Source organism: Cinclus cinclus, chromosome 19 (assembly GCF_963662255.1).
Source record: "Cinclus cinclus chromosome 19, bCinCin1.1, whole genome shotgun sequence".
Lineage (NCBI taxonomy): Eukaryota > Metazoa > Chordata > Aves > Passeriformes > Cinclidae > Cinclus > Cinclus cinclus.
This window is the reverse complement of record NC_085064.1, coordinates 4,317,420-4,334,841: the sequence shown is the minus strand read 5'-3', so window position 1 is coordinate 4,334,841 and position 17,422 is coordinate 4,317,420. Positions and strand designations below refer to the sequence as shown.

The window sequence follows — 17,422 nt, the reverse complement described above, 5'->3', positions numbered from 1 at the left end:
GATATCCTAAGCACGATCTAGACATTTAAAACACAAGCATTACAGGCTGATTTCAGCCAAAAACAGTGGTGGGAGAGAGCTTTAAACAGAGCTGTATCTCAGCTGAGCTCAGATCTGGCTGTCTGTGAGGTGCAGGAACAGTGAACATCTTTCACAGGCCGTGTTTACCAGGAACACCACGGCTCCCACCAGCCAGAGCAGGGAACAAGGAGCCTCAGACACAGGCTAACAAAAGCACAGGCAGGCAAAACAGCAACAAGAGGGAAAAAAAGAGTGTGTGCTGCATCATGCTTGACACATTCTTGACTTCCATTCAAAATGTGGGTTCTTGCAGGATTTAATTTGCCAGAGCGCAGCAACACCCGAGCCATCAATTGCAAATGAGTGAATTCTGTGAATTAGCAACTTGAAGGCAGACCCAAAGCTTGCCCAAGTCAATAAAAAGGTGCCTGTCAACCCAGGGAGCTTTGTTTTAGGCTCCAAGTAAATACAGATGATAAAAACCCTGATGTAACACATCACCAAATGCATTTTCCTTGTTTCTTCAGAGAAGTTTAGAGCCATTTGTCATTTCCAACAGTATTTTAGTGCAGAAAACACAGGAAAACCAGAAACACTCTGCAGGAAGAAACAGAGAGCTTTTGCATCCAGAAACCTTCCCTGTTTGTTACAAAGATATTTGCTGAAGAGTTAGCAAGCAACTGCTTTCTGGGAACAACAAAAGACTGAAAACTTGTGATATGAGGTAGTTCTACAATTATTTACACTGTCTGACATCATGGATGTAAAGACAGACACTGGGGCAGGAACATTTGTGATGTTGAACTGGCAAGTGAAAACTGGAGCAATTCCAAAGCAGCAGAATAACTCACCTTCCTTCCTGGTCTGTACAGTTTGAAGCGATCATCTTTCATCAGGCTGGCTAACACCTTCTCCATCTTCAGCTCTGAAACACTGAACCAACAAAGACAAAAAATTACTGTTTCTCCTCCTTTGAAACACAGCATGGAATGAGCCACAGACTGGTAATGGAGAGCAAAACAATTGAGATTCACACTTCAACTTGAGAATTTATTCCTGAAATACATGAGATCTTAGCCCAGACACTCACTCATCACCCTTGAAAGAGGAACTACTATAAAATCCAAACCCCTGCTTTCAGTGGCACAGAGACACAGTTCCACCCACAATTTTGTCACTGTTCTAAGTCATCAACACACATACTCCAAATCTAGCAGAGCATCAAAATAACTGAGGGTGGACTTTCCATTCAGGAGACTGAAAGTCTCCTTGGCTCTCAACCAAGATGAACTGATTAAAGAAATTAATTGGATTACACTTCCATTTTCTTTCCTTGCACTGAGAAGCATCAGGACAATTGGGAGCCACCCGGTTTTCTTTTCACCAAAAGGAACTCAAGACGGAGCTGAAGCAGCTTGTAGCATTAATGCTTCTTGTAAATTTGTTTTGTTATAAAGAATAAGATCTGCAACCTCCACCTTGAACCCAAGGGTTGTCCAACATTTCTTTTTTTGCTCAATGCCACAGACAGGAGCAGAAGTTCAGTTGCGCAGCTGTGAGAAACAGACTAAGGAACCCACAGGATGGAGAAACCTGCTCCACTTATTTTGCTACTCCTGCTACATCTTGCCTCCTCCAGTTCAGCTTCCAGAGTCTCTGGAATGAGACACAGAGCTCAACCCTAATTCAAAGGTGACACTTTCATATTTACACACATTTGTTTCTACCGTTTTAGTAGAAAACTAACAAAACCAAAGTGCTGAAACTAGAGGTGTGCGAAGACACAGCTCCTTCCTCTCAGAGTAACTCAAGCTCAGAGGGTAACAACAAAACCCTGAGGAACTTTTCCTATCAGCCAATTCTCCTACACCTTCCTTCCCTGTGGTCACATCATCACTCTTCCTTTCCCACAGGATCCTATGTGATTCCAGCTCCCTGCTACCTCGCTCAGGTCAAAGCTCAGAGGCACTTCCCAATGGACAAACTCACCCTCCAATGTGTTTATAGCCTCAAAAGTCACCTCTGACACCAGACACACAGCTTGATTTCCTTCCCTGCTCTGAGAAGTCACCTCCCCTCTCACGTGAAGTGCAAAGCCAAAGCCCAGCCCATTAGGGATTCCACAGCATTTTTTTTTAAGTACAGAAGACTCAGTCAGCTGTCCTAGCCAGGCTTCACACTGGGCATTTATTTTCATTCTGTCGACTCACATTCTTCCTGTAGGCTCAACCAGATGATTTATTCTCCAGTCCTGCTTGCAAGACACTGCTGGGTCCTGCTATGGCCCAGATATGGAAATGCTTACAAACCTGCTTCATTTCCACGTGAGCAGTCCTGCTTAAAGGTGCATTTACAGGAGACCAGAAATTCTTTGTCCTCTTAAACACTGTCTTAAGGGGCACACACACCCCAGGTGACAGCACAGGAACAGCTGTGCAGCTCCAGGCCATTAATATTACAGCTGCATCCAAACTGGGTCCCATTTCCAAGGGAATTACTCAGATCATAAAAACTGATGTCTGTGGGCCCAAATTTTCAGTAATGGGCAAAGGTCATGTCTAGAAAAGAAGCCAAGGAGTTCACCTGGGATTAAACCAATCTAAGAAAGAGAGAAATCTTTGGGGTCCAACATTTCTCAGATTCCTGAATCTCATATGGTCAGAAAGCTGCCTGTGGTTTCTGAAAGGAAGCATTGCTGGTATTTTTCAATTTGTGGAGTACAGAAAGAAATTAAAATGACAAGGATATCTTCTTTTCACTCCAAGCTCTTCAACACCTGGCTAGCAGGAATGGATGAATCTCTGCCACACTGTGTGACAGGATAGTGTGATCCTCACCTGCTCCCCATCCTTCCCAGCTAAAGCAACAAATACCTCTACTTTTTCAACCTCAGCCAACTCGGCATCACTCAGCATAAGGAGAGGAGAAGGTGCAGAGGAACAGCCATCCAGCCTGGAAGGGATGGGCCAGAGTGGTCATAAGACACCCTACAAGGGAGAGCAGCCCCTCCACGTGCAGCTGGGCTACCCCATGCACAGATTCCTTCACAGAGGATGCAGAGAAAGGCGAGGGAGCAATGAGGGAGAAAGGGAAATGGAGCATAAAACGACAACCGAGGCTTTCTCTGTTTGGTTTCGAGAAGTAAAACAGCAAATTAAAACATAAATGGCAACCACTTAAGCAAGAGGAAAGCAGACCTCCCCCTTCCCCTGCAAAGGCTGCTTTGACACGGCTATGAATGAAAATGTCAAACCTTTGACATTGATTTGTTGGAGTTGTCCCCCCCTCTCGGGTCCTCCCCTCGCCTGGCGCGTCGCCAGCAGCAGATCCCTGAACTGGGTTCACAGTGGGGAGCTGGGAGGGGGGAGCAGCACAACCCCAGCAGCACAGCAGAGCAGGGAGGGAAACAACTCCTGCCTTCACGGTGATGCCTCTTCCTTTATAAATTAGTTAGGCCGCCGTTAGCAGATAAAGAAATTATCTGATAGCTGTCGAGGCAGGTGCTGTGAGATTGCAGCTGAAAGGACCAGAAGAGACATAAAGGAAAAGAAAAAAAGTGAACCTCACATTTCTTCTGCTTGTTTCCTCCTCCCTTTGAAGGGAGATCTGTTAGTTGTGCTTGGAGTTGAGACAGAACATTTTGGAGTCTAACCTTTTTTTATTAAAAAAAGGAAAAAAAAGGAAAGAATGTAGAGAAAACATGAGTGTGCACGTGCCTGCACATCCACATTTACAGCTGGGCAGAGCAGCTACAACTTCCAGCCACACAAAGCCCAAACAGAAAGTTGCAGAGAGAGGAGGCAGCTTTGCTGAGCCCCAACAGGAATTACTGATCTCAGCAGAGCCAAAGTGAGATCGTTTTGGCAAAGGCTAACGCTGCTTTTCCACACTGGAAGCCAAGGAGAGGCTTCAGGTACCGGTGAAAATTAATTGCGAGCGATTTCCAATTTCAAAGGCAGTCATCTCTAATTCCGAAGTGGATTTTCATCCAGGAACAAAGCCACGTCTGCTCTCATTACTTCTGACTCTCAACATTCCTGGACCTACTCCCATGCATGCTGGGATGGGTGGAGGGGTTTAGGAAAAAACTCTGGGTCAGATCCTCATCCCCTATAAACCAGCAGAGCACTGCTCATTTACACCAGCTGAAGGCTGCGGGGACACATCTCATGCTTTGTCTTCTTCAAAATACATATTTTATGAAGTATTTACATTTCAATAAACCCAGCGGGAATTTCATTTAAAAAAGGAAAAAAAAAACAAACCCAACAAATTAAAAAAAAAGATTCACAACACACACTCATCCTCGACAAAAACCTGAGAGATTTAAAAATTAAGCTAAGAATGGGGGGGAAAAAAAGGAAAAAAGCAAACTCCAGTAACTTGTGCAGACCAAGTCAAAAGCTACAAAGACTTAGGGTAAAGGAACAGAAATGAGCAGTGCTTAAGAGGCTCAGTGACAGTCCAACACACGCTGTCTTTCGCCCTCGCAGTGAATTAAATTGTCAGGATTATCACCATAATGCTCTGTTTATGAAGGGTAACAGCAATTTGTGCTGATGGCACTTGCTGCCTTGAGCTTCAAGCTGCCTTCCTGCATCTTCTCAGTAATTCATCAGCTCCCTGCTCTATCCCAGTGCCCTTTCTCCTCATCTGTGTGGGAAGAGCAGAGAGGCCGGATCGCCCCCCGTGCCCGTCAGGTGCTCTCTGCCTTTCCTCTGAGGATGGGGGTCAAGGAAGGCAAATTACTCTCATTTCTGGTAAGTCCTTCATCTGCAGAACATAAAACAAACAAACAAACAAAACAAGAAAAGGTAATCCCCAGAGTTGCCTGGCTCTGAAAAGTGAAGGAAAAATAAATTCACAAATCTTCTCTTGCTTATTCAGAGTCTTCAAGATTCCTGAAGACCACGGACAGCTCAACAACAGGTCTCCTTAGCAGATGTAATTACCAGCCTGAGTGACACTTCCCTAAACTTGTTTAAAAACAACAACAACATTGCACAGAAGCATTACCATTTAAAATAAAAAGGAAGGAAATTTCCCTCTCCTTCTTCCAACACTACCAAAATATTATAAAATAGAAAAATAGAACTTTCTGCTTGGAGTTAAAAATTCACAATTATGTGGGATTTCACCTTTAAATGTCAGTGCTGTTTGTTACATGAAAAAAAACCCTGTCAGCTTAGCCTTCCATGTCTTGCTGGTGTCTGCTTAATAGATAGTTACCTGGGATGATGGATGGCTCTTTGTTAGACCACTAAATGGCTCACAGCCTAGAATAAGCCTGTATTTACTGCCAACATTTGTTTGTTTCAAGGATGCAAAACCAAATTTGATTCCAAGCAGCTCCACCCGACAGAAACACAAGAAATAAAAGGGAACTAATTTGTGCATGAGTTTACAGGGCTCCATCAACACTGCTACAACACTGAAGGGACTCTGCTGATGTTCTCAAAAGCTGAGAGACAGCAGAGCAGGGAGCGAGGGGAGGCACAAACACCCAGCTGGCTGCTGAGGAGGCTGGAGATCCTGCCTAGAGATGCTGAGCAGCCAGTTGTGGGTTTTCTCCACCAAACAACCACTGTGTAAGCAGAGCTGACTAAAATCTCATCATGTGTCAGCCATCAGGTACCTGACTGCACACTGTGCTGGTCCTTACTGAGCCTGGCTTGCTCTCCTTGCTGCTGCTCCCAAGTCTAAGCCAGAGCCAGGTAAGAGGAGCCTTCCCACGCTTGGAAGCACACCCCACTTTGGGTCTGCAGAGTCCAACATCCCTTTTTGCCTTCCAGGACCACAGTGGGCTCTCATCACTTGCCAAAGCCTCTCCTATTCCTGTCACAAGCCACTTAAACAACACATCTTGGTCAACTAACTGCAGATATGACCCACAGCTCCCCAGCAATTTCTCCCCTGGATCTCTCCCGAGGGGTGAACACACTCTCTGACAATATGGTGCCATGCAGGCAGAGGGCCAGGCAGCATCTGACAGGCTCGTTTGACTTGTGGTCTCCACAAAATCACGATTTGACCCCAGGGCCAGAGAGAAAACAATGGAGTGCAAAGCATTTCTATCTCCTCCCTGCCCCTCACCACACACACTCACTCACGCACAACCTGTCAGGCTGATGATTTTCACACACTTCCCTCTTCTCCTTTTGCTAGTCTGGGGCCAGGCCCGGATCACGAGAATTAATAAATTCTTATTAAAACCTGCACGAGACAAAGTCCCGCTGAAAGTGCCACGGAAGGTTAATTAGCAAGGATGAGCTGAAACTTTTGTTCACGTTTCTGACTCACTTAATCTTGTGAGAAGCCAGCAAGCTGACATATTCTGCCTCCGAAGGCGCCAGCACGAGCAGGCTGCTCCCGCGGCAGCCGATGCGCGCCGTCCTCCCGATCCGGTGGATGTATTCCGCAGGTGAAGCCGGAGCGTTGTACTTCAGCAAGGGGAAATGAGGAATTAACAGGATGCTAATTATTAAACGAGACACCCAGCCCGCTCACCTGGAACAAAAGGCACACCCCACACCCTGCACCTCCCGAGGAACTGGGCTGTTTGTAACACGCCTCATCCCCGGAACCATCGCTCAGCCCCTGAGTTGTGGCAGTTTTTTGACATGTGGATGTGACACGTTGGCCAACTTTCAGATAATAGGCCAGTTTCCTTATCTCAGTGTCTCTCTCTGCCTTTTACATTTTATTTCTATACCGAAACCTGTTAGCTTCCCCTAAAAAAAAAAAAAAAATCTAATCTAATCAAATCTCACACCAGAGTGCCCAGGACTGCCCACACGAAGCAGGGAGCTGCCTGCTCTGCATTCGGGAGAAAAACCACAAAATAAAAAACAACTGATGCCAATTTGGAGTTGGGCTAAATTGCTTTGTTTGGATTAAAGCAAATCATAGCTGGTTACAGGGTAGAATAAATCTGAGAGAGAGGAGGGAGTGCTTTCAGCAGTCTATGATACAGATAGCAACTGTCTTCCCCTGTCCAACTACCATGGCACCATGAAAATGTTCCTTAAAGACCCCCAAAACACAGCAGTGCCTCTCATTTACTTCACTGGGAATCAAAACTGCCCAGCCATTTGCAAGATCTGATAAAGGGTGACACATTTCCCTGCCTTTAACCTCCCCCTATTCTTTTCCCCCCTTCCTCCCTTTCCTGGAAAAAATGAACAAGCACAGAGATAGCGCTCAGAAATGAGCCCTCAGCAGTTTAACTGGAAAAAACCCAAAAACCAAAGCCCACTCTAGTGTTTATACCTGTGCCCTCTGGCAAAGTTTCTACTGGCTAGAGGTGTGAGTAAGATGCTGTGAGCAATCTAATTGCTCCCTGCAGGTCCTTGCTCTTGGACACAGCTCTCAGGACAGCTGAGATTTCGCCTTCTGGACACACAGAAGTCTCCCAGGGCTTTAGGTAATTTGCACTGCGTTCTAACACTGGCAACTATATCTTTGGTTAAATTATATTAATATACAGATCTGGGAATTAAAGACTTCACTTCCACAGCCTTCTCCAACTAGCTGGCTGCTACAAAATCATTCTTTTTTTAAAAAAAAAACACAAAAATCAAATCAAATTTGTTACCTGAAGGGATGAGGTAGAAATTAAAAAGCTTTGTTGAGGCTCTGTACCCTCTTCCTTTTACCCAGGTGTCACTTGATACATGTGAATCTCTGGATCCGTTTTTCCTCTATTCAACTAACCTTTTTTTAATTATAAATCTTTTATAGAAATGAGATCTGTCTCATGCTCTCAGCCTCCTCTTTGAAACGACAGGCTGCTGTTTTTAAGGTTCAATCCATCTTCCTTTGTTTCTGGTTTTTTTTTTTTTTTTCCTAGGACTGTATTTCTGTCAACAGCAATACAGCAGTGTGGGGTTTTGCTGGGCTTGTTTTTTTCAGGGAAAATCTGAACCATGCAGTTCTACTGGAAGCTGGATGCCTGCAGCTACTCAGCCCCAACCCAGCTAAGCCTCACTCAAAACACTCAGGTCACTGCACTGACACTACTGGGCTACTCAATGTTTAACAATAGGAATTCACTTAAACTCCTCATGGAACTGCCACCCCAGCAAGCTCAGGAAAACAGGAGCAGAACTGCAAGAGATGGCCAGGATTTCACAAAGTTTGGCTTCCTGGGTGGGGAAATGGAGGGTGTTTCATCTCCAGCCAGAAGAAATTCTGGTAACAACAGAGTTTGAAAGAGTTATGAAAGAGAAAAGACCAAGGCTATCGTAACAATGTTTATCCTGGCAAAACCCAGAGTCCCAGTCCTGTAGTCATGAACTTGTAGGTCTCCTACACCTGCAGGCATCAGCACCAAGACCAGCAAACTGCAGGAAGGTTCTGGACTGAGAAGGGATTTCATCTGAACAAGGCTGCACTTAACACACACAGAGCAAACCCACCTGTACGATCCAGGTCACTTGAGGCAGGTCCAGCCCTCGTGCTGCTACATCCTTTAAAATTAATAAGGAAATCACTTTAGTAAAAATCCTTTGGAGGTATCAGCACAGTGAGGAGTCTTCTGGGATGGCAACTATGTCTGAAAGCAACTGGTTATGTAAGTAGGAATTTTATCTGTGTAATTTGGAGAAAGATGGACTGAAGGTCAGAAATAACATTGAGGGTTTAAAATGCAAGGATTGTTAGCAGACTAATGCAATAAAAAATGATCCACTACTATGGCCCAAAGTCTGGAGCATACAAACACCTATTTCAGGATAGTGGTGTTGAATGACAGCATTTTGCTACAGCCCTCTTTGCACTGTATCTGAGAGAATCCATGGTGTAAATGGTAGTGATACCTTTGGTTCTCCAGCTTGTTTCACTGATGGAAGGAGATCTGCTCATGGGCACCTACTACCCAAACACGGAGAGGTAGAATTTAATCTCTGAAAGGCAGCACTAGTTCTGAGCACACCTTTCTCCACAGCAAATCTAATTATTAAAACCAGGCTGCTTATGATGAAAAGGGGAAAAAACATAGAGGCCAGTGCTCAGGAATCCCTGGCCTTGGGTGGAATGTCCAAAGATACACTGATCTCTACCTACAAATAATCAGTTGTTTCCTAGGTGATGGTCTGAAGTTGAGGAGCAGATGACTTGCAGGTCATCTGGCCCTAAAATAAAAGGCCAATAAACAATTTAGCAAAATCTGCAGGAAGCTGGAGCATACCTGGAGGAGAGAGGACTTTAGCTATGCCTTAGATTTGCACTAGTCTGGCTTTGATTTGGAGAAAAAAACAAGCAGCCATGAAGAAAAGAGTCTGAAGCTGCTGTCAAGGTGTTATTTGATGTGCCAGCTGGTGAGAAAACCCATCAACTTGGAGAAGGATTTGAATGAGACCCTTTAGTTATCCACAGCCAGCATAGCTCCAAAAACATACCCCTTCCAAGAGAAAAGAGAGTTTAAATACTATCCAAAACAGAGAGTGCAAACACATTTCAATCTCCCTTCTTGATCTTCTGTTCATTAGTAATGTCCTCACATACTCCTTGGATTTTACATTCACCAGGTGCAATAGCAGAGCAGGTGTGCAGATTTAACTCTGTTAGGAAATGTTTTGCAACACATGTATCTTTTAGCTAGTTGCAAAATAGAATATATTAAGGACGTAAGCAGGAGCTTAATGTACTAAAAATGTGTCAGCCACCCACTGAAGTGTTTTCATGCAACTCCCACACACGTTAAAAGAATGGGAAGCTGATGTTTTGGCAGCAAAGGCCTTCCCATAAGCACTAACCAGTCTGTTTTGTGGCTCCAACTGTAGTAAAAGAGGAGACACTTTCCACAGCGCCCACTCCGAAATAATGCACACTCGTGCTCCAACACGCTCATTAAGGAGTGACTTGTTCCCAGGGTCAGAATGAACAGATGTACAAACAGCCATTTAAAGGAGGTTGGAGAAAATAAATCAAGGGAAGTCGGGAAGCGTGTACAGCAGTTACCAGGATAACAAGACTATAAACTCTACAGCACGATCAGACAGGAGCGCTGACGGCTGATTCCGAGCTGGCTGGCTCTGTTCTTCCATGCTGACAAGGCTTTGGTCTTTTTCCTTACTGTGCTCTTCCTCACACCAGGAGCTGAGGAAAGGCTGTCTCAGGAGAGGGCTCTGACCTTAAGACAGGGCAGTTTCCCAGAATAAACCAACAACCAAGACACCCCTGTGGTCTGGAGCACCTCTAATATGAGAAAGAGTGGACAGCATGGACAGGAGCCATCCCTCTCATCCATCCAGATCTTTTCTTACTCTTCCAATATAAATTTTCTCAGCTTGGAAAGTCACTGTAACAGTCAGTGTTTTCATGTGCATTTGCCCAAGCTGAAAAGGTTCACAAAAAGCCTCATAAATGCCAGGGAGAACATTTAAGGAGAAGGCTTTGTCCCATCACCAGCCTTGCATTCACAATTGCTTTCACAGTGCCACCAACTCCACTCAGTTGTTACTGACACACAGCAGCAGCTACTCCCTGGGGTTTCCCTTGGCTCTCTCTCACAAGTCTCTTGGGATTCACTGGTAATTGGAGTGTTTTGCAAACTCTCAAAAATTCCTCAGTATCAGTCCGCCTGTGTTGCCTTGAGCTCCTTTTCCTCAAAGACCTTGGTAGAGAGCAGCAAGGCAGGACTAGGGTAAAAAGTATGAGTTGATTTGCTTTCCTCTCCTGGTGGAGCTCATGAGTTTCAGCTTCTCAGAATTTTAGAAACATATTTGTGGGTCATCTTTCCAGGACAGAGAACACAGCTCAAAAAACAACCACCCAGTTTTACATTTATTCCACACAGAAGCACTAACCTGGTACCAGTACTCTTTCAAGAAGCCTGAGAGATTTTCAATGTACCATTCTCTCCTCTTTTCCACTGCCTCAGATGGCAGTGTGTGACCTCACACCACCATTCCTTAATCATCAGGAAATCAAGGATATGACACCTCAGCAGGTAACTGCTGCCTCCTTTCCATGGGCAATGGAAGGGCCAATTCTTCAGTGATCATCTCATGGGAGCAAAAAAACCCCAAGAAACCTAAACCAGTGCAATTTTAAAGAAAGCCCAGATGCCAAACAAACACGATAGCCTGAAGCCTTAACCACATTCCTGCCCTGATACCAACTGCAAGGCACACAAGGGCACAGGATCAAGGAGCAATCACCTGAGAGATGCTAGAAAGGCTGAAATTTCTGCTTTGAATAATTAACGTTACCAGCCTGTGCTTGTGGTTTGGGGGTACAGGGGTGGGTCCAAGAGAATGGGTACAGAGAATAGAGTACAGGGGCTGGGTGCCAGGGAATGGAGGGCAAAAAGGCCACACCGAAAGCGAGTCCTGTCACTGCAGAAGATCACAACCAACGGGGCCACAAAAGTTTTTGCAAGGGCCTTGGTTTGCTCAGTCCCTCTCACACAATCTAATTAGGGCAAAGGAAATTGCTAAAGTTGCTTTTGAAAGACACTCAATGGTGAGGTCTTGAAGGCCCTGAGCTTGACAATTGGCTGCCTACATGAGGCCTAGAAGTACAGATGGAAGGCAGCTTGCTCAGGTGCCAGGCTGTCAGTTGGATTAAAATGACTCATTTATTTACCAAAGAACCTCACAAAGTGCTTTAGCTAACAGGCAGAGAGGGCCTAACGGCTCTCCAAGCTGGGGAAGAAGCTCTCGCGCCTTCCCGGCCTGCCAAAAGTCATTACTGCCGAGTGTGGAAAGCCATCAGCAGGGTAGAGACCCCCGTCGGCAGGGTGACAGATTGGGCTGCGTAATCAGAGGAGGAAGGGGAGAGCACAGAAGCTGTCAGAGGCGAAAGCTCTTGGCTGGGGCCGCCAGAAAACTGGCAAGATGAGTTAGCGTGACTGAGTAAACAGCAAACAATCTCCAAATGATCTTTCCTCCCTCCCTGGAAGAGATGAACTTGTTTAAAAGGCGCATCCCAAAGGAAGCTGCAAAGAACTTTCAGTGAAGGAGAGAGAGATAAATCTGGATGAGACCCTCTGAGATACATGGCCCTTCTTTATTTTCTTGTCTGCCAGCTTATATTGTCTGGCAAAAATATTTTATGGACTATATTAATATACATATGACATAGAGCAAATTAATAAAAGGAACAGCAGGTCCCATTGCTTACTAGAGCGGAAAGATGGGTGGAGAACATGGCATAAGGGACAAGGGAAGGACAGCAACATTATCTGTGTTGCTCTTTTGTGAGCCAGGTTTCAAAATTTTGCGGGCACAAAACGTGATTTTGCAGTGAAAAGAACAGGACCACCTTTCTGCAGAATATTTTTTTTTTTTTTTTGCTGATACGGAGAAGAGTGTCAGAAAAAGCAATGCCCTTAGAGGCAGGAGGTGGTCACGGAGCCTGGCTGCCCTTTGGACATCTGCGTTGGGGAGGCACCTGTAATGTGGGACTGGTGCAAAGTGTATCTCTATATTAAGGTGTCCATATGGTCCCCATTACTGTGGTAACAGGCCACCTCCTGCTTTCAATGCATTTGTCCTCCCAACATCTCTGTAAGATGGAACTGTGCTACTTTCCCCATTTTACAGATGGGGAGTTGAAGCACAGGGAGATTTTGGACACAGACAGGCACCTCACTGTGCTTAACGTGCTGACCATGTGCCAGCTGAGCCAGAGTCACCGGCACCGGCGGGAGCTGCAGCCCTGCCTTGCAGGAAATGCAAAGTGGCTTCGATTGAGGAGGAGGAGGAGGGTTACAATAAGTGTGTTACCTTACACCACCCTCGTCATGGCAATCCAGGTTATTCCACATTATCTCCCATTTATGACCACTACCTCCCATTTGTGACAGGTCAGGAGCAAACCCATAACTATGGCTGCTCAACTGACATGTGGCTACCTTCCCTGTCACCCCAATTTCACATTCACCTGCACAGAGTTTAGTCGGTGGCAGGACAGGAAACCAAACCACATCTCCAGTGTCTCAAGAGGGGAATCCCATCCACCAAGACTTCTTTATCCAAATTCTTCTTCCTACACAGTTGCACATTTCCTGACAGATTTTTCCTGTCACAGGCTGCATTTTCCCTTCAAACCTTCTCACCCAGGAACTGATAGCCTAGTGATTGCAATGGTTTTGCTTTCTCTTTGTCTAAAACTGAGCATTTACCTTCCTTCCAAACCCATTAAATTGGAATTTCAAAAACAAGATACATACCTGACATTTCCCAGTTATAGGCAGCCCGTGCATCAAGATAACAAAGTTTAGCTATTTATTTTTATGAATTTACCAAACAGTTTTTATCTCCAAAACAATCTACACCACTGAATGATTTAAGCTCTACTCTCCTCCCTAGTTCTGACACTCAAGTATAACCTCTGTATACAAGGAAAACAAGTTACAGGTCCACTTACGCACTGCAAAGATTCATTTTGACCTTGATCAAATCACTGAAAAGTTGTACACACAAAGGAGGACCAGAAGGTAACAAGTAGAATTTTGCAAGTGACATTACATATAAATTGGCAATGCTAAATCAAACACTCCTATATACATGGCACTCATAATTTGAGCTGTGGAAAAAAAAAAAGAAAATTCAGCCTCCCACACTTAAAAATTGCAACTGGTTTCCTTTAAGAATAACATGCAGCAAGAACAGGAGTCATTTCAGAGCTGGAGAGGGTTTCTCAGCTCTAATTACTCCCGATCGCTGTAATTTACAGGTTTGCAGTGGGTAGAAATCGCCAAGATTCACACGTTTTCAGATCAACAGCTGCCACTATTAGAGAGCAAATCGTGCAGCCTTCTGCACCACTGCAGCAGCCTGTGGCCCCTGCAGGTTAGGAGCGAGAGGCAAAGGTGCCACCACAACCCAAGGGTGCCAGCAAACTTCAGCAGAGGACAAGAATTTCACCCTCAGCACCCTTGGAAGGAACTTGAAGGGCACAAGGTGAGGAGAGCAGCAGAGCATGTGCTTTTCCTTCTCTGGTTGGGCTCCCCTTTCCACCTCTGCAGATGGTTGTTTTTAACCCTGGGGTACTTATTAAGATGGGAAATACTACATTCCATTCAATTTTCCTGGCAGTTCCCTGACACACTACAAATCAGGATTGCATTCTACTGGCTGTATGTAGGGGGCAAGGTTCCAGCTTCAAAGGAACAGATTTTTCCAGACATAAGACCATGTGAAATACTTGGTGGTCTCTAATATTAAAGGCATACATTTTTCCTGTATATGGTAACTCAGCAGAAGGTCATATTAATAGTTTGCAAAGAAGACCCCAGTCCTTGCTGAACATATGAGATGCAGAAAAAAAAGAGATGACTTTCCTCAAGGTCAGACAGTGAGTTGGAAATAGAGCTCAGTGCCAATTCCTCTGGTTACCCTTAGAGATCAGACAGGCCCATTAGTGTGGAGCTGCAAAGGGACTCCAAGTTACTCACAGTGCAAAGCAAGATGCCAGTCTTGGATTTTAGGAACTCCTGGAAGACCTCTGTCCTTTCCTGGAAGATTGAAAAGAAAGAATTAAAAGACTGCTTATGCACATTACAATAGAGCACAAAGCAAATTAGCTAAAGCAACAATTTAACTGTCTCTTGTTCACTAGATCATGTACAGATTCAAAAGCAAAGGAATTTGCCTTATGAGTGCCAGTCAAACTCTTCCTGCAAATGGAAAAATCTGTGGCACACAGGTGTGGTCCCAGGTAGGAAGGCAGTGTCTGGAGAAGCCTGGATGCATTTGGGCAAATCAGAGCAGCCAAAACCTCCATGGTTTGCACAGAAGCACAGCCTGTGTGTGCCAGAAAACAGGAACTGTTTTACATGGAGAGAGGATCCACAAAGGATTAGGCAGCACCAACAGAAGCACTGGCACACTTTATGGGCAGGACAGGCTTTTGTGGAAACAAGCAAAGCTGGAAGTGTTCACTGCTGTCTGTCCAGTCACACGATGGGCAGGATAAGCCCATTTTGTTGACACAGTGATATAATCACATCACAGGAGATCAGCCTCATCATGTGCCCAAGGGGGCATGCACACAGGCACTGCACTGACTCTGGACTGACTGAGTGTCAGGGATGCTCAGCTGCCCAGGGAACTGCTGTGGGACAAGACTTCAAAGTAACAGGGCAGGAGAGATGGCCAGAAATCCCTGCCCAAGGGGAGAGGAGGCACCTTCCCATGCCTTTCTCTTGTACTGGCAAAGGCCATCAGTGGGGCTGATGACACTGGGACTGAGGCTGTTCCTTCCCACCAGGGTCAGAGGCAGGTGCTCCCCAGCCTTGTCCCCATCTCTGCTCTGCACCACCACAACTTCTGCAGCCCCCACTCCTCACATGAGCTCAGGCCCACAGGCAGGGCCATCCACAGCACACAGATCCCAAATTACTCCCCCAGCAGTCTTTGAACCACTGAAGGGAACTGCAGGAACCCAGGACAGCCCCTCAGCTCCCTTCAAAAGCCTCCTGCTTTGTCGGTCCCAAAACCTCCCCAGCACATTCCAGTTATTTTAACTAACAACTTTGGAGTGTGGTTTTTCCTTGATGAAAGCCACGAAAACTGACTCCACAACTCACACTACATCACAATGGTATTTGCTATCTCCGAGCACCAATAACCAAAGTTCTCAGCAGAACTTGGTCTTCACTTGCCAATACCACCTCTGCACCTACACTCCTTTTTCTGCTCGCCTTCCAAAATATCCCTGTTTCCATGTTTCAAGCCTTTCCCTGGAGTTCTGGCTAGGAGCTAAGTGAATGTCCTGGTACACTGATGATAGAGAAGAAACCTCACACACTTGACTCCCAGCTAGAGGTGCTGTTCTAGAAAAGAAGGGAAACTTGGGCCTTGCTGACACACTGAACCCTCTGCTGACAAAAATTAAAGAAGAGAGCACGCTGTATCTTGTTGACAATGACAGCAGCCGTGCTCAGCAGTACCATATGGGATCCACAATTTAGCTCCATTAATGCTCTTAATTTGAAGACATCAAGCACTAATTACACACTGGGTACTAAAAAGGCAAAACCCTTCCCCTGGTGCCAGCTACTTAGTGGTGTTCTGTTGGCTTAACAGCTGGTCAGGGTAGAGTTGGGCCAGACCAGGCCTGCTCACTTGCTCAGGCAGGCAGGTTGAGGAAAGGCCAGACTGCAGGGACAGCAAAGCACATGTTTCTGGCCTCCACAGGATGGGAATGAGTGAGAAAAACAATGGCTCTTCACCCCTTGCTTCATCAGAAAAGCTCTATTCATTTACCATCTCTGTTGTGCAGCTCAGAGTAGAGCAGCAGCTCTCTCCATCACAGAACAAGGGCAGGATCTGGGCCTGAACTTCCAAGGGAGGTCTCTCAGCTACTGAGAGAACCTCTGCAGTGACAGTTCATCTGACACTCTTCTCCTGGCCTCTCAGCCCTCTGTAGCAAGGTCCAACCTCTCCTCTCAAGCCTATCTGGCTAAAACCTAAACCTATTTTGGGGTAATCACTGTTACAATGCTAATATTCCATCCCAGGGAAAACAGCAGTGTGTCAAGACACTGCTCTTCAAAACCAAACCCAAACTGCTCCAGCCTCATTTAATGGGGGAAACTTATTAGGTAATAATGTTTTCGGGCTTGGATAAGGTTTTCTTTTGGCATTACAAGTCTGTCTTGACTGCATGAGGGGAAAGCACAGAGACATAAATGGTTTAGTGCACCCACTGGGAATAGAGAATGACTGCTCTGCCTGCTGAAATAACACATTTGCCTCTTCAGGTGTGTTTTTCAGATATAGCTACCAAGGTACTTTCCAGAAATGGGACAACATCCTTATTCTCATTAGCAGATGGAAGACTGAGGCCCCTAGAGGTAAAATGACTCTCTGTCCTCTCTTCTGCCCTCCTCCCCAAAATAGCCACATAATAAATCATAAGGAATAAGGAATAAAAGTGTGGATCCTGACATTTTGAGAGTGCTTACTTCCTGTTCCATGTCACCGTGCAGACGTAGAAACTGTAAGCTCACAGAGGAGAGGGATGAACGTCCAGGTTGTTCTGACTCTGACCCTCCTGAAAGAACCTTTACAAGGAGCTCGTGGTAGAATTCCACTTGTTCACAGCTGGAGAAAAAGATGATCATCTTGTGGCGTTTTTCAAACTGCAAGAAGAACAAGAGAATTGCACATGACCACTTCCAAAGGACTCTCCCAATTCTCCAGTCATGAAAAGATCCAGGTGGTTTACACTTCTGGAGATGTAATTATATGGGAAAGGATTACAGAGTCTGACACACAACAGTGAGCCCACAACAGAAGAATGAGTACATGCTGCACAGGGATCTCTGGCAGCATGAAAGACACAACAGCACCTCAGCTCTCTTGTGGTTCAAGATGCACTTCAAAGCCCTGGATCTAATCCATGCTATCCTTGACAGAGGAACAGATAAAGGAGTTGGAAAGGGCAA

General features: G+C 45.5%; 1 protein-coding gene across 2 annotated transcripts in view; it reads right to left on the bottom strand.

Moving 5' to 3' along the window:
- The window catches only part of DDX31 (DEAD-box helicase 31), a 43,661-nt gene that overhangs the window by 18,677 nt on the left and 7,562 nt on the right, over positions 1–17,422 (bottom strand). For both annotated transcript variants that reach the window (XR_009933794.1, XM_062505379.1), the window contains exons 13-17: positions 16,940–17,116; positions 14,426–14,485; positions 8,439–8,489; positions 6,322–6,461; positions 873–954 (exon numbers count right to left, since the gene is read on the bottom strand). Coding sequence is in view for 1 of the 2 variants with exons in the window: in XM_062505379.1 (XP_062361363.1) it covers positions 873–954; positions 6,322–6,461; positions 8,439–8,489; positions 14,426–14,485; positions 16,940–17,116 (510 nt within the window). In the remaining variant the exon portion in view is untranslated. The remainder of the gene's footprint in view (positions 1–872; positions 955–6,321; positions 6,462–8,438; positions 8,490–14,425; positions 14,486–16,939; positions 17,117–17,422) is intronic.